General features: G+C 45.5%; 1 protein-coding gene across 5 annotated transcripts in view; it reads left to right on the top strand.

Moving 5' to 3' along the window:
• Nucleotides 1-23,133, top strand: part of rasal2 (RAS protein activator like 2) — an 86,442-nt gene that overhangs the window by 49,750 nt on the left and 13,559 nt on the right. For all 5 annotated transcript variants that reach the window (XM_069683930.1, XM_069683928.1, XM_069683927.1 and 2 more), the window contains 6 exons: nucleotides 6,003-6,109; nucleotides 14,022-14,134; nucleotides 20,657-20,810; nucleotides 21,377-21,475; nucleotides 21,657-22,211; nucleotides 22,747-22,891. In XM_069683930.1, coding sequence (XP_069540031.1) covers nucleotides 6,003-6,109; nucleotides 14,022-14,134; nucleotides 20,657-20,810; nucleotides 21,377-21,475; nucleotides 21,657-22,211; nucleotides 22,747-22,891 — 1,173 coding nt within the window. The remainder of the gene's footprint in view (nucleotides 1-6,002; nucleotides 6,110-14,021; nucleotides 14,135-20,656; nucleotides 20,811-21,376; nucleotides 21,476-21,656; nucleotides 22,212-22,746; nucleotides 22,892-23,133) is intronic.

Here is a 23,133-nt window from a genome sequence, read left to right as displayed (position 1 = left end):
TTAAGACAAATATATCTGTGAACCAATCACGACTCACACAGCAGCTGGTTTGTCATTGAAGATAACTTTATTTATACAGCACCTTTAAAACAAAGCAAAAACAGGAAACTCAGCAGGCAACAGAACAAGATGGCCGACAACATAAACGTTCAGTCAGTATGTTAAACTGTAAGTTAAACCGAGAGGACAAAGGACGTGAAAACAGCAGAGAGGACAGGAAGTACGTGACTTAAAGAAATAAAAGAAATGAAACTTAAAATCTTCGTTTGAAAGTGATTTTTTTTAAGACTCAAGAGTCGAATTCAGTTTTCTGTTCTGTTCTTGATGATCTGTTTCTAGTGGAGGGTGTTGATTATTATTTAGCTTTAAGAACAAACAGGAGCATCTGAGCTAACGTAGCATGTGTATGCTAACTGCTAACTAAAGATAGCAAAGCATTTAGTAGCTTAGCATTCAGTGAGCAGTTTACATGACTAGTTTTCTTCTGCCTCTGATTCTGACTCAAACATAGAAAAGCTGCACGACACTGTCACGTTGTTGTGGGCGGAGCCAGACAGATGTCAATCAAAATGTGACCAAATTGACCACGCCCACAACCACTTGAAAGGTGTCTTAACGGGAAAATGAGATGTTTTTTGAGCGAGGTTTTGTGATTGGTTTATTTTCAGTCAGATTTTTGTGGATACAAAATGAGACTAACTTTGATATTTCTATATTTTCACTTATTTTAATGGCTAAAATCAATGAGCCGCTAACTTCACGTGTCGTCTTTGTTTATGAAACGCAGACAGATCACTGAGAGCAGATTGTTTACGTCCAAACATAGAACCAGTTAACTGAAGAAATACTGCACATTTCTGATTGACATAAAACATTAACAGCATCTCTGTCAACTGTGAAAACATGTTATTACACACACACACACACACACACACACACACACACACACACACACACTCACACAGAGCTATTAGCTGAAGCCCCCAGAGTTGTGTCCCACATCAGCTGGCTGAGAGGAAACTTATTTGGTAATTATCCTCTGAGCGCAGCGATAAATGTAGTTGCCGAGGAGGAGGAGGAGAAGAAGAGGAGGAAGAGGGAAGAGAAGAAGAGAGGAGAGGGGAGGGAGGCTGCAACTGAGCTGCTGCAGAGAGAGAGAGCGAGAGAGAGGGGGGAGCGTCTGCAGAGAGAGGGAGGAAAGAAGAAGACAGGAGGAAGGAGAGAAAGCAGAACAGTGCAGTTAGAGGGATTGATTGAATAAATGCGGTAAAACCTCGGCGCCCTCAGAGAGAGAGGGAGAGAGAGAGAGCGGGTTAGAATTACTGCTGAGTGGAGAGAGAGAGGAAGAGAGAGAGAGAGAGAGAGAGAGAGAGAGGGATTGTGAGGAGGAGGAGGAAGGAGGATGCGGTGCTGAGGAAGGAGAGGCAGGTCGGAGGAGGAGGGGAGGGGGACGCCAAACTCAAGGATGTTCACGGGACGAAGACATACGTTTGCAGCTTAACCTCATTGGCTGACAGGTGGCGGCTGCTTCGGCCAATCCCGTCTGACTGTGTGTGTGTGTGTCCTCTCCTCAGATGATGGGGAACAGCTGCGATCGAGGTACCGTCTCTTCCTCTCTCTGTGTTTCTGTGTCTCTGTGTCATGTGACCCACTTGTCGTACCTGGCTTCCTGCGGCATGTCGCCTCAACTTTGTCCCTCAGCCAGGAAGAAGAAGATGAGCGATGATGTCGGCCGCGTTTGGGACCGTCGTCGCTCCTCTTCCTCCGTCTCCTGAGGGGCGGGGGGGCGTGCATGAAAGTTTGTCCCCGGCTTCCTTGCAGCGCTGCGTGCATGCAGCGTGCTCCCTGCAGCTGGAACTTGATCCAGCACTTTGCAAAGCTGATAACTGCTGACTGCTGCTGCATGCTGCGTTCACTGTGCCTCCGAAAACTGAGCTCATGTTGTGCTGTTGCAGTAGGTCTCTTTGTGTTTCTCATCCCACTGAAACATCCTGTGAACTCCACATGCTGCTGGTTAACTGGCTGTAGACGTCTGTGCCGTTGATGTGCGAGCTGTTGATGGTGTGTATCAGCGAGCCGTCAGCGTGTCGCTGTTAAGCGGCCAGAATTGGATTTTAATGGATCAATTATCTGTGATTGACTCGCTCATCAACTCCGACACAAACACTCGACTTTGCCCCGCCGTTCAGCATGTTTAATTAAAGGTTTATAACTCTCTGTCATGTTGTTATAAGAAGAGCTTTCAGTGGTTATTGATGAGCCCTATTCAACAATGATGACCTCTCAAATGGAGGCATATTATGGTCTGTACTTTAAAGGTTATTACATGTTTATATTGTGAAGTAAAGTGTTTAAAGGATCAGTCTGCGGTTTATTCATGTTTGGACCACAGGCTGTACAGAGGAAGTAGTCACAGTGATCTCAAATCACTACTGTCATAGTCTCAATACAATTGGTTCGCTTCCTCACACACTCGTGCACGTCACGGACACACCTCCCTCCGTATCGACACTTAATTCATTCAACAACTTTAAATCGGAGACGCCGTGGGCGAAGATGGACTGTTTCCAGAAGGAGCGTGTTTTTCTTGTGTCTTTGTTTCCCTTTGGCAATATTGATCCATTTGAATTGAATTGACCCCCTCTGCATGTGGTCAAACCGTTACAACCTGATGGTTTGTAGGCTACTGTTTTGGAACTGTTGGACGAGCGGGTGCAGCTGGACAGGAGCGAGGGGGTCTCGCACGGTTAGAAAGGCACATCTGTTATTTATGGTAACTGTGATATGAATTTAGATGTTGGAAAAACAGCCGATGTCTTTTCATGCAACCAAACGCTGAGCAAGGCATCAGGTCGCTGTGGTAGTGCAGCAGTGAAACAGGCTGTAATGGCTGCAACATAATCCTTGATGGGTCAAAGGTCGTCCACTAAAAGTTCTTGTTGTTTCCACTGACAGGCTCAGATTGTTATTCTAAGTGTGTGACAACATGACAGAAAGGATCCCTGCAGAGATAGACCTTTTTGTTACAGAGGAAGATGATTGTTTTAACCACACACAGACGTTACATCGCTCTCTGCACACACACCAGACTCCATTCAGAAAAACACTGATTTAAGCTCACAGGACACAGGAGCTGCTGCTCTGCCGCTGACTGGATGTGTTGCTTTGTTTGTGTCGTTGTGTGACTTTGATGTTTTAAACAGTTAGTGTGAATCAAACACTATTTTTTTGTAACACACAAAAACACCAAACTGTAATAAGCGTGCTCAGCAACTCCTTGACTGCTGCGTTGACAGGTTAGCACTTTGTAAAGAAATCTACTGGGGCAGTTCTGACTATCTTTTGTTTCTTTATCGACTAATCTTGGTTTGAAGATGTTGTTAGCAGCTCTGGATCTTAAACCAGGCCCAGTCTGTTCTGAATGCTCGGCGGCCCTCAGGAGATCCTCCGTCACCACGTGTGCGGCTGCTGTCGTAGGTGAGGAGTTATTTTGAGCTTCCCGACAGGAGCGTCCCTTCAGCCGGACTCGTAGGTGGTTTAAGAGCTGGTTCAGGAGCCGCCGGGGCCTCCAGAGACCAACTGCAAAGACCTCAGACAACAGGGCTGTTGAGTTAGCTGGAGAGGAAGTAAGAGGCTCTAAAATTAGCTTTAAAATCAATGAAGCTGGACGTGAGCCAGCTGTGAGGACGTGGCCTTTCACTGCGCCGAGCCGAGACCAGGACCAGTCGCTGTGCTGGGCTTCAGACAGGCAGGAGTCCCTGCTGTCATTAGTCTGCCTCTGTGTCTGCAGCTCGTCTGTAGATAATCAGGAGTCACTGTTAACAGAGCTGGTGGGGCTGCAGCTCTGCTCCAGGGCACTTCAGCAGGGCAGAGGGCAGAGGGCAGAGGGATGTGGGGCTTTGAGCGTCTCTGTCCTTGACACACTTCTGTTTAACCTCACAGACAGACAGACAGACAGACAGGCAGGCGGGCAGGCAGGCAGGCAGGCAGGCAGACAGGCAGACAGACAGGCTGGCGGGCAGGCAGGCAGGCAGGCAGGCAGACAGACAGACAGACAGACAGACAGACAGGTCTCTGCTCCGTGTCGTGGCCCTTCTGTGTCCTCAGTGTTTGTGATGATGAAGCAGCTGTGGACTCAGATACTTTCCTGAATCTCAGATTCGTTATGTTTGTGGTTTTTCTTGATGGAAGGAACTTTTCAGCTAAACACAAGTCTCGATTAGCTGCATCTGGTTAGCTGAAGTCAGGCTGCAGTAAAGAGACGTCATGTCAGCAGGTCTCTGTGCTGAGGACTTATTTTATTAAGCTCAGTCTTTGATAGCTGGACAGAACGTCTTCATCCTTGTGCTCAGAGCGTGCACATGTGGTTGTTTTATGAGATCGCCTCAGACCAACTACAGCCGCTCGTGTGGTGCATACGCCTCCAAAGTTTCAGCTTCCTGGTTTACTTCCTGGGGGTTGCAGCCCACTTAGTGTGTGCAGTAGTGTTTCTCCTGATTGGCTCACAGCTCACAGAAGTTTAACAGATAACACACCTCCATGGATCAGAAGGTGATGACATAAAGAGTCAGATGTTAGCTCGGTGCAGGTGTCCTGCTAATGACTTGAGCTAACACAGAGCTCCCCTCTGATGCCAGTGTGATTAAAAATGACATATTATTGCAGTTTAACAGCTGTAGGCTGGACTACTAACCCTGTGTGGATGTTAAACCCCTGAATCCCCCCCGAGGATAAATGAAGTGTTTCTGCTTCTGATTATATGATCGCTTGTATCGTTGTATGGCCTGGCTCTGTGCACTGAAGGAATCTACAAACCAAGCTGAGCTAACGTTAGCGGGAGCAAACCAAGCTGAGCTAACGTTAGCGGGAGCTCAGCGTGTAGCCTCTCCTGATGTCCCGTCTCCACCAAACAGCACCTCAGACACAGTTTCACATCACATTCATGATCCTTATTTAAGATGAATACAGCTTCACATTTTGCTTCGACTCCACCTTATTCTCTACGCTAGCAGGGCACTGTGTCTGTGCAGCTCAGAAACATTAGCAGCTAGTGGCCGTCATGATGTGCACTATCGCCGTGTCAGCGTTTTAGAGGAGAAGAAATAAAATGGTTTTGTGGGGGTTTCATTGATGCTGGTTTTAAACCTGTGCATCGACTGTTTCACTAAACTACAGAGCAACAAACGTGTTCCGTCCATCAAACAGGAAGTCACTGATCGAGCATGCTTTACCTTTAAAATGTTGCTGAAGAAAAGCAGACAAACTACATGCAGATAATAATTCTTTCACTTCCTTGTTCCAACGTGTTCTTTGCTGTAACACCGGGAGGATGTTTGGGTTTTAAAAGCTGTCCCTAAAATGTGCTAACGGAGCAGTGTACTTCATCGTGCTCCTTTATGACCATGTCATTTTTGTATTGGGCGGCACGATGGTGCAGTGGTTAGTCGCCTCACAGCTAGAAGGTTCCTGGTTTGAATCCCGGTTCAGACGTAGTGGGCCTTTCTGTGTTAGTCTGCGTGTTCTCCCCGTGCATGCGTGGGTTCTCTCCGGGTACTCCGGCTTCCTCCCACAGTCCAAACACATGCTCGTTAGGTTCTTCGGTGACCTGTCCAGGTGTAACCCCGCCTCTCGGCTCCAGCTGGGATGGCGAGATGGAAATGGTTGAATAAGTTTACTGTTCATACTTTGATTCTACTTTAGTTTTATTTAAATGTTGAGAACAAAGATATCGATCAGTTTAAGACGAGGTTAAACGTGTTATGACCTGATGAACAGTCGTGGTCTTTGATTCAAGCAGCAGTCATTAAACATCATCGTCGTCCCTCCTCCACCGTGTCTCAATGTCATCACCTCATCCTCCATGCATCCGGCTCAGTCTGAAGCTCTGTGGCTGGTGGTGATGATGATGATGATGATGATGATGATGATGATGATGATGATGAAAGAGAGGAGGAAGAGGCTGTGTCTGTAGATCTAACTCTCTCTCTCTTTGTGTCCAGCAGAAGTATCTTCGGAGCGATCTCCGAGGAGGAGGAGCATCTCCGGGCTCGGGAGTTCAGAGAAGACCGTCACTGTGGACAATCCCAACTCGTCTCCTTTTAAAGTGCCGGTGAGTAACTGCAGCTGCTGCACAGGTCGCACAGTGTCCGACATCTGAACTCACAACGTGTGCAAAGTGCTGCTTCGATCACACTTTGATGACAAACCGATGATATAAACCACCAGAGTTGGACTCTGAAGCAGGAAAGGTTTAAAGAGTTGAAACATGTCAGCTTGTTTGTGACCCATGAAAATGTGGAGATCGGGACTCAAACCATCCGTGTTAAAGCGACCTAATATAAAAGCTACAGCGGCTGAAAGCTCCGGCTTCTGTCTGTCACGTCATCGCCTTAAACGTTCATTACGTTGCTTTACATGCGGCGTCTCAGCGGTCACAGGACATCATGGTTTAATAAATCCTGTTTGAGTTGATCCTAAATGTAAACCTGATATCTGTAGCCGAGCTCACACACGAACACTACAGTTTCTACAGATGTTAATAATATGAAGCTTTTAAAGAAACTGACGTCCCAACACGCAGAAGCAGCACCGTGTAGAAGCGTTCCTCTCCACCTTAACCAAATAAGTGAAGGTGTACTTCCTGTCTCTTCTCACGGCCTCTTCTCTCACAGTGTTATTGTGACCATTGTTCTGACGACTCCCACAGACTGTGACTGTGTTGGTTGTGTGTCTTTCCTGAAAAGGATTCAGTGTCCAAGATGATTTGACACAATGGAAGCTGCATTTTGATGTATTTGTTATAGTAATGTGTGACTGTGATCAGGAGGTTACAGGTCAGGGCTGCAGTAGCCTCGAGGCCTTTTGGCTCAGACAGAAATACTGCACAAACAACTATTAGGGTTAGTTAGTTAGTTAGTTAGTTAGTGGTTAGTTAACAAAGAATAACTGGTCACAAACCATTGCTGGATGTTTTGTTCGGGTTAGTTTTCTGCCTCTTGTTTCATTTCAGTTCATTTTTACATCAGACCTCGAGCTGAGATGATTTTGCCGCAGTGCGGCGTGAATGTTTGGGAGGAATCTATTCACCTTCTTGTGATACGATTCAATACTATACGAGAAGCTACGATACGATACCATAAGATACGATAGGACTTCATGTGATACAAAACGATTCCAGACGATTTGATACGAAACCAAACGATACAAAGAGCCACGATATGATCTGATTTGATTTCATACGAGGCGATACAATACGACATGTGATGCTCTTTGATGATGCTCTCATCATATTGTAGCGTTTTGTTTCTAATCGTGAAAATAAAAATCTAATATCTGACTGAGTCTGAGTGCTGCACACATTTAGCTGCCTCCACAGTTACTGAATTATGAATAATTACAAACATGAAGCCCACACCAGTGACACCCGCTAACGACACATCGTTTATATAATCCATTTGCACATGTTCCACATCATACAAATACAGAAATCAGGCCTTAAAAGCAACACATACACATCCTGTGATGTGTAATCCTACAAATCTCCATAAACACACACAAGGCGGCGTCTGTTTCACGGCGCCAGGGCTGCGCTGCTAAGTGACTATTAGCCGTTAGTTGAAGCTGACCGTCGACCGGTCCGTGGCGGTTCGTGACGTCTTTGTGTTCATATTTGTTGGGGAGGGTTGAAAATGAAGCTATAAACAACGTTGTTGACGCTCCGCTCTAATCAACGACCGCGCTCACGGCAAAAGTGGTGCAGTTAATGAATATGAAGAAAAGGAGATCAAACATCTTTTTAATTTAACACAGCAACATCGACTCCTCTGCTTCTGCCTCGTTGGATGAACAGAGATGCACTGAAGGTTTGTAATGACTGTTTGAACTGTGGATGCAGTCTGATGCTCACACTGAGCAGACTAACACGTCACATTAACGCTCCCTGCCTTTTTAATGCAGTTTAATCAGCTTCTCTTTCACTTCCTCTATCGGACATGAAATAATGTGGTCACAGCGACAGAAGCTGGAAGAAGAATGTGAGCTTTTAGTTACAGCAGCAACATTAGCTTTGAAACGTCCTGTGTTTGATGGGTGACGCTCTTTATTCCATGTTAAACACTGGATTACATTTGAACTCAAAGTAACTCTCCGTCTGTTTGACTTGCAGACGTATCGACAGAACAGCCGACTCACGATGCTCATAACCAGATTAACACATGACACAGAGCTGAGAGATTACTGCATGTCCTCGCTGCACTGCTGCACATTCAGATATGTGCAGAACATCAATAAGAGAGTCTTCTATATTTAGCTGACAGACAGAAGAAGCTGACACATTTCATCTCCGGCTGTCAGGAGTCCAAACGTGACTGTGTGTTTCTCTCTGAAGCAGCACGGTGGATATTTAACAGCTTTCAGAGGTCGTCAACACGAACGCGCTAACCGTCTGCTGCCGTATGTGGCTGCATGAGTGTGAACGAGCTGGAAGGGATTCATAAGATGGACTGAATTTAAAAAAAGCTGTGAGAGACGACATAAGGAGACTCGGGATACACGCAAACACACAAACCGATGATCGATGTGCTAAAATAAAGGCCTCATGTTCGTGTTCTACTTTACCTAAAAACTCCCTCCAGATGTGTTCACCCTGCAGCAGTGAGACAGGCTGTAATGGCTGCAACATAATCCTTGATGGGTCAAAGGTCATCCACTAAAAGTTCTTGTTGTTTCCACTGACAGGCTCAGATTGTTCTTCTAAGTGTGTGACAACATGACAGAAAGGATCCCTACAGAGATAGACCTTTTAGTTACAGAGGAAGATGATTGTTTTAACCACACACAGACGTTACATCGCTCTCTGCACACACACCAGACTCCATTCATAAAAACACTGATTTAAGCTCACAGCACACAGGAGCTGCTGCTCTGCCTCTGTTAGTCTGTTTGTGTTGTGTGTTACACAAACAGACTGTTTTCAATCCAAACCAACCACTTAAAACAAGTCATACATTTTTAAACAAAATGTGCACATTTTTATCTTCTGTTTTAGCTTCTTACGCATTCAGTCAGTGCAGTCGATACTTTCAGTTTTGCTCTTGTAATGCTTTTTGTTCACTGGTTGAAAAGTTAGTTGCAAGCTTTTTCTACATTTCTACATCAGTAAATCTGTGATCGACCTTGTGGTCTGTTGAGGAAAGCAGTGATCGTAGGTTTGTCCTTACAGTCTAACACCTGGCTTCACCGAGTCGATTAATTGAAGCCTGGCTCGTTCTGTTCTCCTGGATGACTGACCTCTGCTCTGGTGAAAAGCCTTCTTGATTATGAAACACAGTGGTCACAAGACAAGATGGTTGTAAAGAGGATCCCTATTTTAAAGATGACTGGACACAGGAAGTGAGGGAACCATTGTCTCCACCTCGGTGTGTTTCTGTCACATGATTCTTCAACATGTTTATGCAGCTTTATCATCAGCCAGGGTGTGCTGATTCTACATGCATATGTGTGACATCTTTACAGCTGAAACTGTTCGTCGATTATTGATTTGATTCTTATTTTTAAACATGAAAACCGTGTGTGTGTGTGTGTGTGTGTGTGTGTGTGTCTGTGTGTGTGTCTGTGTCTGTGTGTCTGTGTCTGTGTGTGTGTGTGTGTGTGTGTGTGTGTGTGTGTGTCTGTGTGTCTGTGTGTGTGTGTGTGTGTGTCTGTGTGTCTGTGTGTCTGTGTGTGTGTGTGTGTGTGTCTGTGTGTGTGTCTGTGTGTGTCTGTGTGTGTGTGTGTGTGTGTGTGTGTGTCTGTGTCTGTGTGCGTGTGTGTGCGTGTGTGTGCGTGTGTGTGCGTGTGTGTGCGTGTGTGTCTGTGTGTGTGTGTGTGTGTGTGTGTGTGTGTGTGTGTGTGTGTGTGTGTGTGTGTGCGTGTGTGCGTCTGTGTGTCTGTGTGTCTGTGTGTGTGTCTGTGTGTCTGTGTGTCTGTGTGTGTGTGTGTGTGTGTGTGACAGCTGTAACATTGTGAACACGTCTTCAGAGTTTTTGGTTCTCAGGCTTCAATAAATAGCGCTGTTTTCTGAGTTTCATGTCGTTCTTCTGTCCGTCTGTCGAACATGTTTACTCCTTGATGACAAATGAACCCCTCGTCATCGTTGTTGTGTTGAATGGAACGTGTCTGAGTGTGTTGTGATGCTGACGAGGCGTCGAGGTGTCGTGAACCAGAGGAGGAAGTTTGTGCTGAAGCTTCACAGGCGGCTCGCAGGTCGTCCTCTGAGAGACTATTTTTAGCTCCAGTCTGACTTCAGAGGGTTTCTTCATACAGTAAATACAGGCAGAGAGCATGCTGGGAGGTGGAGCGGCTCAGAAGTCAGAGGTAAAGAAGCGACAGGATCATAAACACACTCAGCTGTCACTCAATAACAAAGATCAATAGATGTGATCAGCTCGTTTGGCAGAGACATTTAGTTTGACGACTTCGAGCGGATCTTCATTCTGACGCATTCATGGGAGACAATGAGCCTGAAGGGAGATCGTGGGGGGGGCAGTAGGCTGGGGGGGGGGGTGTGTTTGAGGATATTAATATCTCCGTAAATCAGGCCGCTCCTTTACTTCACTCTGCACGGGACTTTAACTGTCACAGACGATCTGATAGGTGGAGAGCTGAGGATGAGCTGTCCAATGGCAACACGTCAGTGAGTGACCTGTGGGGGGCGCTGTGACTCGCTCATGACATGTCTTCAGTCCTGCAGGTGGAGAGGGAGCGTCCTGAATGAAGACTGTTCTCTGTGATTCATGAAGGAACTCTCTGACGGCGTCTGCAGTGATGGGTGAACAGGTGACCTGTGTGTCACTGAAGATTAAAGTTCTATTGATCACTTTGTTATTGTTATTGATCGTTTTCTCTCTCAAACACATTGCTGGTTAGTTTTCTATCAACCGACTCATTGATGAATCTACACGCATCTGACACGCAGGAGACCATCTGAATATTGTTGGAGGACGGATGCTTTGATTGGTAGATGGATGGATTCATTGTTGATGGATGATGGATGGATTGATGGATTGATGGATTGATGGATGGATTGATGGATTGATGGATGATGGATTGATTGATGGATGATGGATGGATTGATGGATGGATTGATGGATTGATGGATTGATTGATGGATGATGGATGGATTGATGGATTGATGGATGGATTGATGGATTGATGGATGATGGATTGATTGATGGATGATGGATGGATTGATGGATTGATTGATGGATGATGGATGGATTGATGGATGATGGATGATGGATTGATTGATGGATGATGGATGGATTGATGGATTGATGGATGATGGATTGATTGATGGATGATGGATGGATTGATGGATTGATTGATGGATTGATGGATGATGGATTGATTGATGGATGATGGATTGATTGATGGATGATGGATTGATTGATGGATGATGGATTGATTGATGGATTGATTGATGGATTGACGGATGGATTGATGGATGATGGATGGATTGATGGATGATGGATTGATGGATGATGGATGGATTGATGGTTGGATTGATGGATGATGGATGATGGATTGATTGATGGATTGATGGATGATGGATGATGGTTGGATTGATGGATGATGGATTGATTGATGGATGATGGATTGATGGATGATGGATGATGGATGATGGATGGATTGATGGATTGATGGATTGATGGATGATTGATGGATGATGGATGATGGATGGATTGATGGATGATGGATGGATTGATGGATGACGGATTGATTGATGGATGATGGATGGATTGATGGATTGATTGATGGATGATGGATGGATTGATGGATGATGGATGGATTGATGGATGATGGATGATGGATGGATTGATGGATTGATGGATGGATGATGGATTGATTGATGGATGGATTGATGGATGATGGATGGATTGATGGATGATGGATGGATGGATTGATGGATGATGGATGGATTGATGGTTGGATTGATGGATTGATTGATGGATGATGGTTGGATTGATGGATGATGGATGATTGATTGATGGATTGATGGATGATGGATTGATTGATGAATGATGGATGGATTGATGGATTGATTGATGGATTGATTGATGGATGATGGATTGATTGATGGATGATGGATTGATTGATGGATGATGGATTGATTGATGGATTGATTGATGGATTGACGGATGGATTGATGGATGATGGATGGATTGATGGATTGATGGATGGATGATGGATTGATTGATGGATGATGGATGGATTGATGGATGATGGATTGATTGATGGATGATGGATGATGGATTGATTGATGGATGATGGATTGATTGATGGATGATGGATTGATTGATGGATGATGGATGATGGATGATGGATTGATTGATGGATGATGGATTGATTGATGGATGATGGATTGATTGATGGATTGATTGATGGATTGACGGATGGATTGATGGATGATGGATGATGGATGGATTGATGGATTGATGGAGGGATGATGGATTGATTGATGGATGATGGATGGATTGATGGATGATGGATGATGGATGGATTGATGGATGATGGATTGATGGATTGATGGATGATGGATTGATGGATTGATGGATGATGGATGGATTGATGGATTGATTGATGGATGATGGTTGGATTGATGGATGATGGATGATGGATTGATGGATGATGGATGATGGATTGATTGATGGATTGATGGATGATGGATTGATTGATGAATGATGGATGGATTGATGGATGATGGATTGATTGATGGATGATGGATGGATTGATGGATGATGGATGGATTGATGGTTGATGGATGATGGATGATGGATGGATTGATGGATTGATGGATGATGGATTGATTGATGGATGGATTGATGGATGATGGATGATGGATTGGATGATGGATGATGGATTGATTGATGGATGATGGATTGATGGATGATGGATGATGGATTGATTGATGGATGATGGATGATGGATGGATTCATGGATGATGGATGATGGATGGATTCATGGATGGATAATAAGAAAGTGGGGATGCTTTGATTATTGGATGTAGCGATGATTTGTTGAATGCATGGTGGATGGATCGGATTAGTTTTTGATGGTTTGGTGGATGGATGGATAAATAGATCAATCAATGGTTAAATGAATGGATTTATTGGATTTATAGATGTATGAATGACAGATTGATTTGTGGATGGATTAGTGAAAGGATGGATGGATGACTAATAGAAGGATTGATTGGTGGATTTATTGGATTGTTTTGTGGACGTGTGGATGAAATGGCAAATTGATTGGTGATTGGATGGAAGGATTGGATTGGTGTACTAATAGATGAATTGATTGATTGCATAGTATTAATACTGCAGGAGATTGAGGGTGTTCCTGGACTGATGGATGGAGAAACAGATGAATAGATTGGATTGGATGAAGGGATGGATGACAGGATCTGATGGTTAGATGGGTTCAGGTGTCTTTGTGGAGATTTACGGCCTCTATCTTCTCTGTTGAAATGATGGAGCCCTTCACCTGCGTCGCTGTCATCACATGACCCTCGTGTCCCATCTCCTTCCTCTCTAAAGCTCCTTATCGTTAAAACCAAGCAGTGAAGTACTGAAGCATCACCTGCAGCAGCTCCTGTGGTTCCTGAGCTTCTTGTTCAACACTTCCTGTTCACATCGTCTATTGTAACTCCACAGGATGAAACCTGAGGATGTTAGTAGCAGGACAAACACAGTATCAACACAGTCTGCAGTCATGTTGAAGCTATAGCCTCAGTGAATATCAGTTAGAGGTGTCCTCCGCCTCTCCTCCGCCTCTCCTCCTCCCTTTCTTTAACCTTCTCCTCCACTCCAAGGTAAACCGGCGAAACCACAGACTGACTTCCTGTTTCCCTTCTGACCCCGCCTCTATCAAACAACAGTTTAAAATAGGCCCTTTGCTCTGTTCGAGATCCGTCCCCCCTGATCTTTCTCTCTGTCCGTCTCGAGGACGACAGTTTCTGATCTCTTCTCCTCTTTTTTATCTTTCAGGGCTTTTTCAGTAAACGTCTCAAAGGCTCCATCAAGAGGACGAAGAGTCAGACCAAACTGGACAGAAACACCAGCTTCAGACTGCCCTCGCTGCGGCCTGCTGACGCTGACAGGTAACTTCTTTAGATAACGTAGTGATGCGATGACTGTCCATCAAGGTCTGATCAAAGAGGCAAGTGTGTGTCGATGCAGCAGTTGAGTGGTGGAGGAGATGATTGGACACTTGACATTCAGCGTGTGGAGCCGGATACGGTTTGACATTTTTTCTTCTATGTAGTCGGCCATGTTTTCCAGCGTAGCGTTCCGATGTTCAGTATGAGAACTGATCAACAGTCAGGTGACTTTAATTTGAAAATCTGCAGGAAGTCTGGTCTCGGTTGCAGCCGTGCAGCAGTGAAGTTCAGAGTGTCTTCATAAATTTCCAGTCAGGCTGAGCTCTGCTGGAGCTTCAGTCTGAGATCAGAGATCAGCTTCAGATCACAGGTTAGAGAGTGTATACAGAGAGAGGCGAGAGATCAAGCACAAGACACAAATACTCTTTTTTAGGAGGTCCTTAAAGAGACAGTAGCTAAAACAGCCTGTTTCAGACCGAGGACGAACGAAGGGACTGCACTGAGGGCCATAATCAGAAGAATCTTTTGAAGCTTAAAGTCACGCCAAGCTTCTCTAGTAGAGTCCAGAACTACAGAGCTGCTAATGAGCCCTATAGGCCACCTTAAAAACCAGCTCCGTCCGGACGCAGTCTCAGGGTGTCGCTGAGTATAAGAATCCTCTGTGATGATGTTTCCATGTGCTGTGCAGCGACTGAGTTTGTTCTTGTTGTTGACTCGTGCCGTGACGCTGTGATGCCGTGACGCTGTGAGCAGAGACAGCGCTCTGATATTAGGCTTAATTTCCTGTTCTGGTTCTGCTCACTCTGTTTCCTCCACTTATGGAGCTGAACTCTGTCTGTCTTTAAATCTGTCTGACGCTTTGTCTCTCAGACATCAGTTAGGGAAACAGGGTTTCTGTTGCTCCTCTGTTTTTCAAGAGCTTGTGGGTTTCTCCTCCTCCTCCTCCTCCTCCTCCTCGTCTTCTTGCTCCTTCCATTAACCCGCCCATCCTTCCCAGCACTGACTTGAGGTGCTTTTACTGGCAGGCCGGCTCTCCTCTCTGCAGCACACTTTGCAGTCGCTCAGTTTCATCTGTGCAGATGAGTTTTGCGTTTATGTAACAGAAAAATGTCCTGCGAGCTCGGCTCGTCAGTGTTCCCATGTGACCTGGAAAACGGCTTCACATTGTTTTGCAGTCTAGATAAGGTCCTTAAAAGCTACAAAACAAAAGTGAGTCTCTGTCCAAGTGTTGAACCACAAGCACCCACATGCAGCCAGCTCAGTCTCAAGAAGAGGGAATGCACACAGAAGGATTCACTTCTTTTTGAGACATACACCCACAGCGATCAGTGGAGGATTCTTTAAATGATAAATGTTTGATTGTAGGAACAGTAACGTTCGTCCCCTGATCGTCTGAAGCAGCAAACAGGAAGTCCTCTGCAGTAATGTGACACCAGGACAGACACACAGACCACTGCGATTGCTGCATGTCTCCTGCTGTTGCTACTGTATGCACACACACACACACGCACGCACACACACACACATGTGCACACACACACACACACACACACACACACACACTTTTATTCCTGACACTGATCCTGTGGTGTTAGCTGAGGCCACAGCTATGTAGAGATCACTTATGTGTCATGCGGAGGGTTAGCTTAGCTTAGCACAAACACTGGAAGCAGGGGGAAACTGCTAGCCTGATTCCATCACAAGGGGTAAAAATGCACCTTAAAACAGCTGGTGGTGTGGCAGGTGTACAGGTGGTGTTTTTTATTAACAGGCACAGAAATAGAAACGGTAGAACAGAGACGGAGTGGTTTCTAGATCCTCTCAGGTGCAGCTGATGTAAGCTGTGTGATACTCTGCTGAGTGACAGATTCAATACTATATACTACACTATACTACCGACACTAATAGGGTGTCACTTAAGTGAAACATTGTGTCAGGATGGTGAGTGTTATGTCGTGTACTGATATAAAGCAGGGTCGATGTTTGCTGTAGCAGGTCAAAGGGTCAGGTCATCTGCATCCATCACTAAATATTATTTTAATTGTCATGAAACAATGGGCGTAGAATATTCTGGGTTTCTGTGGTATCTTACACACAGTCTCATCTTACAGTCAGCTGTCACTGAAGTGGCTCCACACAAATCACAACACGATTTTTCTAATCACAATAATTTCTTTGGCCTTTTGTGTCTTTATGAGAGAGAGGACAGGGGATAGTGTTGGGAGGGGGAGAGAGCGTGAACCCGGGGCGCGCTGCATCGGGGACTGTAGCCTCTGTATGTGGAACATGGTGTCTAACTGCTGAGCTCAACCAGCGCCCCCTGCTGCCCTAATTACAAAAAGGGCCAATTAGACCAAAGCTCCTCGAGGCTCCAGAGTTGTTGGCAGGGATGTTGAAAGAACAGATACAGCTTAGTGTTGATATTTTCTGTGGCAGTATTTGTACTGATTTCTTTTTCAGTCCACTAGATGGAGCTGTGGGTCAGTCTGTGTCCTGCTTAATCTGAAACGTGTTATCTCACATAAAACACGTTCACAAAGTTTGACGACGTATTTTAATGTTAAAAAAGTTAATAAACCGTCAAATATCTCTGTGCATGTTATTGTGTAAATAACACTGTAAATGTGTTTATCACTTCATTTATGTATGTTTATTTAGTATGTCAACACACACACACACACACACACACACACACACGCACGCACGCACGCACGCACGCACACACACGCACACACAGGCAGAGACAGTGTGTGTGATGTTCTGACATTAAAACGACCTCAGAGTCACAGCGACTGATGGAGCCTCTGCTCACATGTGTACGCTGGACTGATGCAGCCACAGTGTGTGTGCAGCTTTATCGTCGACAGAATGTCAGCCAGCTGGACAGGAGGATAATGCTTTACACACACACACACACACACACACACACACACAGCCTCTCCCTGGCATCAGTCAGCTCTGAGCTCTAACTCCTGATGGACGGCTCGTCTTCTCTCCTCCGCAGAGCTCGAATCGCTCAGCTCTCCAAAACGCTCAGGTTCAGGTAGGACCGTGTGTGTGTGTGTGTGTGTGTGTGTGTGTGTGTGTGTGGATGCAGTTTGACATATCTCTGCTCTGGTTGCTCTGCTGTTGCAGTTTGGTTCATCTTCTTGTAGGACTTTAGTTTGGGACGAGTTTCTCTGAGTTTTTGAGTCTGAGGGTCCAAACTGCAGAATCATCACAGGGATTGAGACCCTACGGCAGCCTCTGAGGGACAAGCCTGTTGTAGAGGAGATGTTTCAGGTGCTGATCAGTGAAGTTCTGTTCAAACAGACTCCACCTCCATCAGTTGTTAGCAGAATGACTTGTAATGAGCTGTTTGTCAAAATCAGGGCTGCGTTCACTCTCCAAAACAAGTTGTGCGTGTGTGTGTGCGTGTGAAAGAAAGTAATGATTAAAAGAACTGAATCGAGAGTTTGCTGTCAGTGTTGGCGGCGGATGGAGCTGAAGATGTTTGCTGGTTGTTTGTTGTCAGTCTAAGAGGAGACAGCAACCGCCTCCTGAACATTACGGTAAAAACTGAACTTGCATTTTTAAACAGTTCCTTAAAATAACAAACCTGTTTACCCATATTTGGTATTTCTTCAGATGTCTGTTTCAGCTCTTCGACAGCAGCAGTCGGCAGGTTGAAATCAGCCGGACGGACATTAAAACATGTGTTCTTACTGTTTAAAGTCGTGTCACTGTCACGTTTTACAGGGTTGTCTTGTTTAACTTTCTCTTTTTTAGCGTGATTTCAGGCATCAGACGTCTGAGCTCAAGTGTCAGAGAAACAAGCTGAGCTAACGTTAGCAGCAGAGACACATGATTTTAACACAACACTGTTTGATTCAGAGTTTTTACCGTTTCAATCATCAGGTCTGTTTGTTTTAGAGAGGAGGAGACAGCTGGGGATAATTCGGCTCACTGAACGTTGATCACAGAGAAACAGCTGAGTCATCGTTAGCACGTTGTGTAAGAGGGGCTAAAACAAAAACAGGCTTTAGACTTACCTAAACAATAAACATCTGACTCCTCTCTTCAACTAAACGCTAACAAGTCATTTTTCAGGTCGCCATGGTAGCGACTTGTCAATCACAGGTAGCCCCGCCCTAACCCCTCCCCTCTTCCTGGTCTGTGTGACTCTCAATGGGAGCATCAGTGACTAAATGAACATCATGCTGTGTTGAAGAAGACTTGAAACTAGAGACTGAGACCATAAACTCATCAGGAACATGTTTACTGAGGGAATACATCAGGAGAGGAGGAGGAGCATTTTCTCATAGACTTCTATAGGATCACACTTCCTTTACAACCAGGGGAGTCGCCCCCTGCTGGACATTAGGCAGAATGCAGGTTGAAGGCAGCTGCATTACATACATCAGCTGATACAACTGTTTTGCCTGCTTTGTTTGTCTTCGGGAGTGAAGTATTAAAAACATATAAAGAATAAGTGTGTGTGTGTGTGTGTGTGTGTGTGTGTGTGTGTGTGTGTGTGTGTGTGTGTGTATGTGGTCAGATCTCAGTAAGTGCTTCCTCCTCCTCCTCTTCCTCTGAGTGGATCAGGTTTCCAAACTGATGCAGGAGACCAGCCCTTCCTGAAACTGTGTGTGTGTGTGTGTGTGTGTGTGTGTGTGTTCATAGTTTTGCGTGTTTTCTTGCTCAGAACAAACATTCACTGTGTTCAGGCGCTGGAGCGTTGCTGCTTGACAGGTTTGAACAAACCCACCTTTAAACTGAAGGATGAAAACACAGTTACAGAAAAGCACTGACTGATTTCACTTTCTTGTTACTTGTTTTTAATAAAAGTAACTAAACCTGTCAATTCCTTACCTGAGTAAAGGTAGAAAATATTTCAAACAACGGAAATGCCTGAATTATTGAATTCTGAAGAGCAGTTTTGAGGGAGACCAGACTCCATTGAAAAAAAATGTAATTTTGCCTCCCAGAACACAGGAGTTACTGGTCTATTGCTGCCTCGATCAGTTGGATGTTTGTGTTATTGAGTGTTACACAAATATTTTGTTGAATCTGAACCAACAGTTTCAAACACAAAAGTCACAAAATAACACAAAAACAAAATCCAATCAATGCAGAGGTAGAGCAGCAGCTCCTGTGTCCTGTGAGCTTAAATCAGTGTTTTTCTGAATGGAGTCTGGTGTGTCTGCAGAGAGCGATGTAACGTCTGTGTGTGGTTAAAACAATCATCTTCCTCTGTAACAAAAAGGTCTATCTCTGTAGGGATCCTTTCTGTCATGTTGTCACACACTTAGAATAACAATCTGAGCCTGTCAGTGGAAACAACAAGAACTGTTAGTGGACGACCTTTGACCCATCAAGGATTATGTTGCAGCCATTACAGCCTGTTTCACTGCTGCAGGATGAACACATCTACTGGAGACATTCACACACTGTTTGTACCTGTGAGTCATTTAGAATCAACATATGTAAAAAATAATGATAATAATAATAATAATAATAGAGTCCAGGTTTAATTATACTGGGATTACTCTTTAAGTGGAGTACTTGAGTTAATGTACTCATCCACTCTCCAGCACTTGATCTGATTGGTTGATGTATTTACAGCGAGAGAAGCCTGACGGTGTCACAGCATCAGTGTTGATCTCAACTCACTAAGCCTGGTTTACGTAACTCATCTGTCACAGAAGGAGGATTACACACACACAGAGACACACACACACACACACACACACACACACACACACACACACACTCAGTGTATTAAAGAGTGATCTCCTGAAAAGCTGAAGCTCATCGTTTAGATTCTCTCACAGTGTGCATGTAATATAATATGCTGTGTATCTGTGCTGTGAGACGTTGAACCAAACATGTTTCTATTATGACTTTATCATTTCACTTTCCTGATTGATTTGAAGTCTTTAACTCAAAGCCTCGGCTGTGGATGCTGTCGGGCTTCTTTGTAAACGATAAAAAGAGATGAATTCAAACCAAACAAAAACATGAAGTTAAATTAATTTATGTGTAAAATATGTGTCGAGCTGTCCATCGGTGCGTCTCCTCCTGAGACCGGGCTGTAGTTACACCTGCCTGGCTCCTCTCTGCGTCACGCTGTGCTGCCTAGCTCCTGCTCTCCCATCAGACCTTCTTTCTATGGAGACACTCCCGCTGGGATCATACTGGCTGTCTCAGGACTTACTGACTACGGGGAAGCTTCATAAAGGCAGCCGCGTTCACGGTGAACGGAGCTGCTGCTGTCTGACGGAGGGTCAAGGACTGTGGGAGCAGGGGGGAGTCGAGGAGGAGGAGGAGGGGAGGAGGGATGCTCTGGGGAACCCCCCTCACCTGGCTCTGTGGTTGTTTTTCGTAGGTATTACATCTCTCTTCTTTGCAGAGGAAGTTTGATGAACCTCGTGTTGTTGTCATGGTATCTAAAAAGCTGTGTTGTGCTCAGCGGCGCCTCCTGCCAGCGTAGTTTTATTCTTTTTCATTTACTTATAGTTACATTTCCCTCTCGTCTTCCAGATCTCGCGGGCTCCCCAAGCTGAAGGAGTCGACCTCCCATGAGTCTTTGCTGAGCCCGGGCAGTGCGGTGGAGGCTCTGGACCTGAGCATGGAGGAGGACGTGTTCATCAAACCTCTGCACAGCAGCATCCTGGGACAGGAGTTCTGCTTCGAGGTGAGCAGAGCGAAACAAAGACATCAAGTTTAGTGCAGCCACACAGTAACTATACTTACTGAGGAGTTCAGCTGTTCAGACCGAAAGCAGAGGGGAATTTTTCATGGGTCTGATTAAATGTAAGATAATTGCAAGAAGCTGACGAGATAGGAGAGACGGGATTTTGCAAAAGAAGAACACAGATCAGAAAAATGAAACGAGAGCAGCTCGACTCTGTTTCATGAAACCTGTCAGCGCTGAGATTCTGCTGATGTCCTACTGATGCATCAGAAACTGTCAAACCAAACTCCATTCAAAAAACAGTCAAGTAGTGTTCTTGTCGTCTCACAGTCAGACCGGACAAAACCTGAACTCAGACTTTTTACAAACCTGCACCCTGATGTCGTTATTTCAGCATCTTTCAGCCTCTTTATTGTCATTAAATCTCAGTAACGTGTTTATTTAGTTGCATGTGTATCTTACTCCTCAGTGCCTTCCTTTCATCATCACTTATTTTAGTTTAACAGGAAGTCAGATGTCATGGTGTCCCCTCTCTCTCCCTCCCCCCTCTCTCTCCCACCTGTCAGGTGACGTACTCGGGCGGCAGCAAGTGTTTCAGCTGCACGTCAGCCTCAGAGAGAGACAAGTGGATGGAGAACCTGAGGAGGACCATTCAGCCCAACAAGGTGAGACACAGACACAGTGTCAGGGAGCTCAGTGTTTCCGCTTAAAACCAAGAGAGTTTTGGGTGGAGAATGAGGAGCTGTCCAGTGCTGAAATCAAACCTGCGCTCTTGTTTGGGTCAAAAACAGATCTGTTAAGGTGTTTTATAATATTTTAACTGAGCGTGTTTGTTTGTGATTCCAGGACAACTGTCGGCGGGCGGAGAACCTGCTGCGACTGTGGATCATCGAAGCCAAAGACCTCCCGCCGAAGAAGAAGTATTTCTGCGAGCTGTGTCTGGACGACGTCCTGTACGCCCGGACCACCAGCAAGACTCGCCACGACAGCCTGTTCTGGGGAGAGTACTTTGACTTCTCCAGCCTGCCCGCCATGCACAGCATCACCGTGCACATCTACCGCGACGTGGACAAGAAGAAGAAGAAGGACAAGAACAACTATGTGGGCCTGGTCAACATCCCAGTGTCTGGCGTGACGGGCCGGCAGTTTGTGGAGAAGTGGTACCCGGTCAGCACGCCCACCACCAGCAAGTCCAAAGGAGGCGGGCCGTCGATCCGCATCAAGTCCCGTTTCCAGACCATCTCCATCCTGCCCATGGAGCAGTACAAGGAGTTTGCCGAGTTTGTCACCAACAACTACACCATGCTGTGCTCGGTGCTGGAGCCCGTCATCAGCGTCAAGAACAAGGAGGAGATGGCCTGCGCGCTCGTCCACATCCTGCAGAGCACCGGGAGGGCAAAGGTCAGATCCCAACAACCAGTCTGTCACAGAAAACTACTCGCATCCTTTTACTTCTGAGAGTTATGTGTTCAGATTGATATTACGCTCACGTTGTTACGAGCAGCTGCTTAGCTTAGCTTAGCTTAGCTTAGCTTAGCGTAAAGACTGGTAAGGGGGGAAACGGCTAGCTTTGCTCTGTCCAAAGACAAGCAAAAATCTGCTCCATATTTAGAGTGAGAATTGGAGGCAAGCAGCAGACCAGCAGCTCCTGTGTCCTGTGAGGTAAAATCGTTGTTTTAATCAATGGAGTCTGGTGTGTTTGCAGAGAGCGATGTAACGTCTGTTGAAGGTTTGTTTGTTTGGTCAGCTGGGAGAAAAGATACGTGGAAAAACAAAAACTGGGAACAAATCTGCAAAATACAAAAATGTCATCGAAACAAAAGAGATATGAAACGATAAATCAGCTGTACGGCACACTTCACCCGTCTGATCCCACAGTTTATCTGTTTGCACTGACCCTCCTCCTCCTCCTCCTCCTCCTCCTCCTCGTGTTCAGGACTTCCTCACAGACCTGGTGATGTCGGAGGTGGACCGCTGTGCTGACCATGACGTCCTGATCTTCAGGGAGAACACGCTGGCCACCAAAGCCATCGAGGAGTATCTGAAGCTGGTGGGACAGAAATACCTGCATGACGCCCTCGGTGAGTCTCAGCTCACACACACACACACACACACACACACACACACACACACACACCTGTTTGTAGTTCCTGCCACTAAGGGTGTCTCATTCTAAACACAAGAAAAGTAGTTTGATGAGGTTGTGAAGTAGCAGGGAATTATGGGAGTTGTTGCTGAATAGGTTTTTACCTGTGTCGTCCAACCACAGACTATAGATCGTAGACGTAGTCAACTGTTGAGTTTGGCCGTTGCCATCTATGTT

This window comes from Semicossyphus pulcher, unplaced genomic scaffold (assembly GCF_022749685.1).
Source record: "Semicossyphus pulcher isolate SPU_LCO1_2020_fin unplaced genomic scaffold, fSemPul1.0.p SCAF_7, whole genome shotgun sequence".
Classification (NCBI taxonomy): Eukaryota; Metazoa; Chordata; class Actinopteri; order Labriformes; family Labridae; genus Semicossyphus; species Semicossyphus pulcher.
This window is presented reverse-complemented; position numbering and strand designations above follow the sequence as displayed.